Source organism: Trichechus manatus, unplaced genomic scaffold (assembly GCF_000243295.1).
Source record: "Trichechus manatus latirostris isolate Lorelei unplaced genomic scaffold, TriManLat1.0 scaffold00317, whole genome shotgun sequence".
In the NCBI taxonomy this organism is placed as follows: domain Eukaryota; kingdom Metazoa; phylum Chordata; class Mammalia; order Sirenia; family Trichechidae; genus Trichechus; species Trichechus manatus.
In genome coordinates, this window is record NW_004444253.1 from 619,006 (window position 1) to 627,551 (window position 8,546).

General features: G+C 50.9%; 2 protein-coding genes across 2 annotated transcripts in view; both read left to right on the forward strand.

The window, feature by feature from the left end:
- Nucleotides 1-4,679, forward strand: part of LOC111819221 (patatin-like phospholipase domain-containing protein 7) — an 11,322-nt gene extending 6,643 nt beyond the window's left edge. Inside the window, exons 8-9 of the mRNA XM_023725478.1 lie at nt 3,875-4,003; nt 4,611-4,679. Coding sequence (XP_023581246.1) covers nt 3,875-4,003; nt 4,611-4,679 — 198 coding nt within the window. The remainder of the gene's footprint in view (nt 1-3,874; nt 4,004-4,610) is intronic.
- LOC101352694 (patatin-like phospholipase domain-containing protein 7) overlaps nt 3,881-8,546 on the forward strand; it is a 56,533-nt gene continuing 51,867 nt past the window's right edge. Inside the window, exons 1-4 of the mRNA XM_023725495.1 lie at nt 3,881-4,003; nt 4,698-4,778; nt 5,656-5,812; nt 6,627-6,758. Of these exons, the coding sequence (XP_023581263.1) occupies nt 4,704-4,778; nt 5,656-5,812; nt 6,627-6,758 (364 nt within the window). The 5' untranslated portion in view covers nt 3,881-4,003; nt 4,698-4,703. The remainder of the gene's footprint in view (nt 4,004-4,697; nt 4,779-5,655; nt 5,813-6,626; nt 6,759-8,546) is intronic.

Below are 8,546 nucleotides of genomic sequence, written 5' to 3' on the forward strand. Positions count from 1 at the left end.
CAAAGCTGGGGCCTCCTCTCCTCCCCACCCCCAGCAGAGTCATGTTGGTATTGTTGTCACTTTATATGTGTCACTCACAACTGAGCCACATAGTGTACTAGAGTTGAATTTCCTTTTTTGTCAATGTTTTGTTTTCCCAGAACAGTTGCCTCATTTTTTGGTTGCTTATCATAAATTTCTGCCTGACCACTGACAGAAATCTCTCCTAACAGTTGGACACATCAGGTGCTCCATGCTGGTTATATTTTCTTAGAGAAATCCCTCTCAGAGCTCACCCTCCTCTCGTTCCAACCTGCCCTCCCCAGAACTGCCTGCCATCCCCTCTCATCCTGGGCGTCTCCTGCCCACCACCGTCTCCTTTGGTTTCCTCTTTCTTGGTTTACTTGCTTGTTTGGGAAGAGCAACCCTTATATTAGCTTCCTGAGAAAGGATGTAAGGGAGATACATTTTTTTCAAAACCTTAAAAATCTAAAATTATTTTATACTGTTTAACCTAAAATGCTTATACTAGAAAAGGAAAAAATGTCTCAAATCAATGATCTAAGTTTTTGTTTTTTTAAAGTAATACTTCATCGTGTTTTCAGTAAAGGTTTACACAGCAGTTGAGGTTCCCATTCAACAATTTCTACCAGATTATTTAGTGGCATTGGTTACAGTCTTTACAAAGTGTGAACCTTCTTATTATTTCCGTTCTGGGTTGTTCTGTTATGACTAGTCTAGTTCCCCTGCTCCCTTACATTCTCATCTTTGTTTTAAAGTAATTGTTGACCGTTTGGTCTTATATAGGTGATTTTTTTAAAGAAGCACAGTACTTATGGGTGATATTTATTATTTTTTTAGCTAATTTGTTATTTAGCTACACGGTGACCTCGGGTTAGTTTTGTTTCAAAGTTTGAAGAGTATCTCAGTATTTTCAGGGAGTCCTCCAGTCTCAACCAATCCGGTAGGCCTGTTTTTTTTGGAATTTGAGGTTCTGCATCACATTTTTGTCCCGTTCTATCAGGGTCCATCTGTTGTGGCCTGATTAGAACCGTCAGTAGTGGCAGCTGGGCACCGTCTAGTTCTTTTGGTTTCAGGGTAGATGAGGCTGTGGCTCGTGTAGAAAATCTGTCCTATAGACTATTTTCTTTAAACTTCTCTTTGAAGAAACTAGGAAAGGAAGAGCAAATTAAACTCAAAGCAAGCAGAAAGAAAAAAAGTAATAAAAAGCAGAAATCAATGAAATTGAAAATAGAAAAACAATAAGGAAAATAAGTTAAACCATCAAGAAAATGGAAAAGTCTCCAGCTAGACCAGGAAAGAAAAAGAGAAGATGCAAACTACCAATGTCAACAGAACGCAAGAGGCGACATACGTAAAAGACGAATCCGGGAGTATCACAGGCCACTTTATGCCCCAAATCAGCAACTTAGGTGAAGCGTCAAATTCTTTGAAAGACACAAATTACCAAAGCTCACTCAAGAAGAAATAGATTATCTGAATAGCTCTATATCCATTAAAGAAATCAAACTGGGACCAAAATCTTTCCCATAAGGAAAACTTTAGGTCTAAACGGCTTCACTGGAGAATTCTATCCAACATCTAAGGAAGAAATTATGCCATTTTACACAAACTTCCAGAAAATTGAAGAGGAGGGAATACTTACCTATTCAATTTTTTAAAATTTATTTTAATTTTTGTATAATAGACTATTTTTTAGAAAAGTTTTAGGTTTGCAGAAAAATGGTGCAGAAATTTACCCTCCCCCCATCCCACACAGTGTTTTTCCTATTGGCCCAGTTCAGTTTTGAGGCCAGCATTATCTTGATACAAAACCAGACAAAGACATTTCAAGAAAAGAAAATTTCAGACCAATATCTCATGAAGAGAGAGATGTGAAGATCCTCAACAAAATATTAGAAATTAAAATTCAGCACTTCGTAAAAAATCATGATCAAATGGGGTTTATTCCAGGATTAGCTCCACATTAGGAAATCTATCAGTATAATTTACCATATCAACAGACTAAAGAAGAAAAACCATGTGATCATCTCACTAGGTGCAGAAAAGGCAATCGGAAAAATCCAGAATCCTCTCGTGATTAAAAAACAAATCTTAGCAAACTAGGAAAAGAAAAGAACTTCCTTAATAAAGGGCATCTACAAAAAACTTAACAGCTAACGTCGTAGTTATTGATATCTGACAGAATGCATTCTCTTTGAAGATCGAGAACAAGGCCAGCATGTCTGTTCTCACCATTCCAGTTCAGCATCATCTTGAAGGTCCTTGCCCGGGCAATAAAGGAAAAGGAAGAAATTAAAAGCATACAAACTGAAAAGGAAAAATAAGTTGTCTCTATTTGCAAACATGATTATGCAGAAAATCCTATGGTCTCTATAAAAAAGCTACTGGAACTCATGAGTAGTTTAACAAGGTTACGAGGATATAAGGTCAATATACGAAAACCAATTGTATTTCAACATACTAGCAATGAAAAGCTAGAAATTGAAATTTAAAAAACAGTAGCGTTTAAATTAGTACCAAAAATCCCGAAATAATCTAATAAAATACGTGCAGGATCTCTGTCTAAAAACTATGCACCACTGAGAAAAGAAATCAAAGAAGGCCTTAATTAAAAAGGTATACTATTTTCTTGGATTGAAAGACTCGATATGTGAAGATGGCAGTTCTTCCCAAATTATTCGACATAATTCCAATAAAAATCTCAACAGGCTTTTTTCTAGAGATCGACAAGCTGATTATAAAATTATATAGACAAGCAAAGGAACCAGAATCACTAAAAGTGAATGACTCACACTAGCTGATCTCAAGACTTAGTACAAAGCCGTAATCAAGACCATGAGGTGCTGGTGTAACAGTAGACACATCGACCAGCAGAACACAACAAACAGCCCAGAAATAGACTCACATATTTAGAGTCAGCTGGTTTCTGACAGAGGTGCGAAGGCAATTCACCAGGGAAGGATAATCTTCAACAAACCAAGCAGGACAATTGGCCGACCACATGCAGAAGGAATGCGCCTCGACCCGCACCGCACATCTTAACTCAGAATGGATCCTGATCTAAGCGTAGAGCCTAAATGTAACACTTTTAGAAGGACATCTTGAAGAAGAAAGTCTTTGTTACCTTGCACTATGCAAGGATTTCTTAGATATGATTCCAAAAGCACAATGCGTGAAAAAAAAAAGGCTACATTGGACACCCTCAAAATTCAAGACTTTGCTGTGAAAGACACTGTTAAGAGGAAGAAGAGTCTGGCCACGGGCAGGGAGGGAGGATTTACCCAGCACACAGCCGGCAGAGGACCTGTGGGGTCTACAAAGAGCTCTCAAAACTCGGTAACAAGCTCCTCAGTAGAGACAGGAGATCTTAGCAGATACTCCACCCTCCCTACTGAAATCACACCTCACTTAAAAAAACAGGGTTCCGTCTGGCACCACCCAGTCCCCAGGAGAAAAAGGAAACCAGAGCAGATTCCCGGGAACTTGGGGGGCTGCCCTTGGGGGCCCTGCAGGCATGGCCTCCCCCAGGCCCCCCACGTGCTTGTCCTGGCTCCGGCCCATGTGGCTCCTGGGGAGGCGGCTCCGATGGGTAGGGGCAGGCCCTCGTGCTCTGAGGCGTGTTCGGGGAGCCCCGCTGGTGCTGCCATGCCTTCTGAGTGGGGGGGCTGGGGTACAGGTGCCACACTGGGAGGCAGGGCTTGAGGCGCGCCTGGGGCTCCTCCCTAGTGAGCGCAGTCTGACGGACTGCCCGTCTAGAACAACGGGAAGGGGTGGTGTGTGCCTGGAGCAGCACTGTCCCCAGGTGGTGGGGAGGGGGCATGGGAGGGCACTGGGCAGGCCCGCAGGTGACTGACGGGGGTTCCTGTCACAGGGCCACCCTGCCCCGTACAAGACAGTCTCGGCACGCGCGGCTGCCCCTTCCACCATCCTCCGACTGCCGGCTGATGCTCTGCAAGGCGTGTTTGAGAAGTACCCCGAGACCCTCGTGCGGGTGGTGCAGGTGGGTGCACCCGGCCACCTTCACTGGCTTTGGGGTGGTCTGAGGGACGGGCTGGGCTGCGTGCGATTAGCTCTGCCTCACCACTGAGCAGTTCTGTGGATTTTTGATGTCACCTCTGTGCTTGGCAGCGCCTGAGCTGGACCTGGCTGGTGTGGGGGGACGTGGGAGCAGCTCAGGCTGCTTGTTTTTATCTCTCAGTTACATTTGACAATAAAAATTAATATTCATAATCTCAGAGCTGTTCAGATCTCCCACTCCCCCAAAGAAGAGAGTAGTTTTTATTAAGCTTTTTATTTTGGGAGGAGCCCTGGTGGCGCAGTGGTTAAGGCACTCGACTGCTAACTGAAGGGTCCGTGGCTCGAACCCACCAGCGGCTCTGCAGGAGAAAGATGTGGCGGTCTGTTTCTGTAGAGACTTACAGCTTTGGAAACCCTATGGGGTCGCTATGAGTTGCAACTGACTTGATGGCAGTGGGTGGGGTGTTTATTTTGGGGTGGTTTTAGACAGAACACTTGGGTAAAAGTACCGAGTGCCCGTGTGCCCCGCCCCCAGTGTCAGCGCCGGCTGGCCGCGGTGAGGTGGTCGCACTCAGGGTCCATGCCCCAAGGGTCCACCGCACTGTGTCTGCGGTACGGAGCCCAGCCCAGCGCCTGCACAGGGCCTGCTGGCCGGGTGACCGCAGCCTCTCCTGCAGATCATCATGGTGCGGCTGCAGCGAGTGACTTTCATGGCTCTGCACAACCACCTGGGCCTGACCACAGAGCTGTTCAACCCCGTAAGTGCCCACGGCCCTCCTCACCATCCTTCCTGGGCTCGCGGGCTGAGCTTGCTGCTGTGCCCGAAGCAGACACCGTGGGGATGTCGGGGTGCTTCTCCTCCTGTAGTTGAGTTCTGGGGAAGGCCCAGCTCCTGCTTAGATGTCACAGCTTGTCCCTCCTGGTGTGTCACCTGCATGGTGTGGGGGTGGCGTTGTCGTGGTTTGGCCCCTGACACCTATCCACGCCAAAAGAGCCGTTGTCAGAGCGTCCCCTGAAATGCTGACCACCCCACCTCCCGCCCCAGCTCCTGCTTTCCGCACATGAGTGGCTGCCAAGTCTGGGCTGGCTTCTCCTTCCGTGCCTCCCCTCCCACCCTCCTCCCAGCATCTGGTGCCCCTGTCTTGCCCTTGATTCTCCCTCTCGGTCTACCTGGGCAGGATCGAGCTGGCACCGACCCCACGGATCACCTGTGATACTGTGGTTTGTGTGGGAGGGGCATAGGCTGCGGGTGGGGGTCCAAGCCAGACCCCCCCCGAGTCAAGCCTGGCCCTCAGCTTCCCAGCCAGTGACCATGAGTCCTGCCAGTGGAGCTGTCCCCCCCTCCCCACCAGTGCCTGCCCGGAGCAGGCCCAGCAAACAGGCTTTGTGCGGCCTGCACACACAGCCCTCAGCGTGCCCTCTGACCAGGCTGGCCAGCGCTGAACTCAGTGGGGCGCAGGCATTGAGATGAAAGCCTGTTGGGCTGTGTCACCGGGGGTTCCCCTCAATGGCTGGTCTGCCTTGGCCTTGTCCGCACGATGGGCAGTGTAGCATCCACCTCCTGGTGGACTTCCGTGTGCCTTACACTGTGGCCACCGTGGAGCCTGGCCTGTTGATGCTCCTCTCACGTCCCAGGAGAGCCAGGCCATCCCCCTCGTGTCTGTGGCCAGCGTGGCAAAGAGGCAGATGTCCGGGGGCCTGGACGAGCGGCCCGAGAAGCCTCTGCGGCCCCAGGAGGCCTCTGACCCAGGTACTGCCCCAGGGCCCTGGGGGCTGGGCGACCTCCAGCCCTGTGACCTCTGCCCCTGTGGCCTCAGCCCCGGGTGACCTTAGCTGGTCCCTGCAGGCTGGGTGATCAGGAAGCTTTGAGACATCAGTGAAAGGGGCCCAAGGGCCCGCATGGGATGATGGGAGGCACAGCTCTGAGGGGCCTCGAGTTCTGCAGAATGTGCTTTAGGATCTGTGGCCTGGAGCGTTCTCCCTTGAGCTGGTCAGCTGGGGACTGCAGTGGGGCTGTGCTCCAGCGGACTACCACTCGGGTAGGTCCTGGCCCAGAGCAGGCTGGGCAGTACGCTGCTCCCGTAGGAGCCAAGAGCCCGCAAGGACACGAGGTGTGGCCAGGGCCTTCTAGAAGGTTCCTTTCACCCGCAGCCTTGGTTCATCCAGGGGTGCTCCGAGGCCCTCAGCTCCAGTATAGAGCGCTGAGGAAGGGAGACAGTTCTAGCAGCCCGGCTCAGGCACGGGACCACAGGGGTAGATGGGGCCGTGGGGTGGGCAGGGCCACGGGGGTGGATGGGATGGTGGGGCAGGGCCACAGCGTGGATAGGCCGTGGGGTGGGGCCACAGGAGTAGATGGGGCTGTGGGGTGGGGCCACAGGAGCGGACGGGGTGTGGGGTGGCCAGGACTGTGGGATGGGCAGAGCGTAGAGTGGACCTCGTCTGGGGACAGCGGTGTCCGTGGAGCACCATGGGCCAGACAGGTGCCAATAGGATGGCCCTGTGGACTGGAGCCGCTGGCTGGTGTGTGGGCCCCCTCTCTCTGTACCCCCAGGAGCTGCGTTGGCACCCGGGACACCCCGCTCACCCCATGCCCCACCCCCCAACAGATGGCTCCGGGCCCCTGCTGCGGAGGAGCCTGTCTGTCCCACTGCCGTCTGCCTACGAGGGGCTTGAGGTCCCGGTCCCAGACAAGCTCCGGAAGGCCCAGGCTAGTGGCCCTGGCCCTGCGGCCCCACCAGGTACAGACCCCCTCCATCTGCTCTGTCTGTGAGGCATCTCCTTATGCCCCAGCAGGCTGTGGAAGCCACCCCCACGTTGTGCATTGTGTGGAGGGACAGGAGCCCAAGGCCCGGAGGGAGGGGCCTGCACATGTGTCTGGACCCCTCCCTCCTCCAGGGTCTGGGTGCCTGAGCCCCCCGACCGCCTCCGAGGCACTGGCCATGGTCCTGGCACTGTTGCTGCAGCGAGCCCCCTCGTCCAGCGTCTGGATCCCCACTTGCTGGGCCAGGCTGCCAGCAAGCTCGCCGCTAGATCCCACCAGGACCTGGACCCTGTCCCTCAGCCGCTGCCTGCCCTTCCTTCCTGCCCTTCTTTTCTTCAGAGCAGAGCTTGGCCATGATCGTCCCTAGCAGCCCCCACTGCCCCTGCCTCCTTCCTCAAACCAGTGTCCAGGTGCTGCCAGCCAGCCAGCCTGCTGCCCCCAGGCTCGCTGGCCGCTCACTTTCCCACACGGCTGGTCTGTTCCCTAGAAAGCTGTCTTTGTTCTCGTTCTTCTGGGATGACTGGTGAGTTAACCACTGCCTTGTTGGTTTGAGAGCTGTCTGGGGCTCTCTGAGAACCGCGTCTTCATGTCCTTCGCCCATTTCCCACGCACTCTGGACAGAGCTCGAGCGCCAGTTCACTTTGAGGCAGATTCCTTCTTCCAGGTTCCACCCATCTCAGAATGTGGCGTGGACCACCACTGAAGAGAAATCCTTGGTCTGATTTATTGAAAACCAGCATTTGTCCCTCAGGATTGGTGTTTGGGGTCTCCCTCAGTTCCCCCCTTACTCCCAGGGCCTAAGTGTCTTCTCCTGGAGCCTTTCTCTTTGCTCTTTAGTTCACCTTTCACAGTCATTCATCTTTCCTCACTCTTGCACATGGTGCGAGGTCAGGAGTCCAGCTTTTTCTTACTCTGTTGTGAGTCATTTCCTTAGCTAAACTAGCCCCCGCTGTGGAGGATGGTTCTGCTTGGCCCACACCCGTATCGTTTAATATGGGGACCCCAAGCCACCTGGGCCTGTTTACATTGACGGTTTAATTAATTAAAATTAAATGAGGTGGAGGATCTGCTCCCCATCACCCCAGCCCACAAGGTGGTGGCCACCACTGGACGCACAAGTCGCGGGTGCCTCCCTCCCGCCTGGTCACCCACCTGGAATTGATGGTTTTCACGGCGTGTGGTCAGGGTCGTTTTCTCTCCATGGCTGCTCAGTTGGCCCACTATACCTACAAAATGTGTGTTTAGTGAATTTTCTCAAATGAAAGAAGCTTGGATGATATATGACTGAAAATATTAGCAATTCACGTGTATAAAATTTGAATATAATTGATCTAATTAATAAAAATTAAGATATTTTGAGTGTACAGTATCTGTATAGACAAAATACTTACTGGTTAAGTGCTTGAACATTGCAAGATTTTATCAATATAGTAAGGATGCAGCTGCATAGATATAAGCATTGTTCTAGAAACAGTCTTTAAAATATTTTTAGAGCTTGATCTTAGTATACCTGGTACTAAGACCCTGTTGTACTTCTGCCTTGAGAAGGGCTATGTTAGGGCAGGTGGCTCTGAAACGGTGTCAACAATAGGACCTTCTTTCTGCCCTTCTCTGCCTGGATATGAGCTGCAAGCTGATGGCTGGCATCTTAGTCATCTAGTGCTGCTGTAACAGAAATACCACAAGTGGATGGCTTTAACAAACTGAAAATTTTTTTCTCATAGTTTAGGAGGCTAGAAGTCTGAATTCAGGGTGCCAGCTGTAG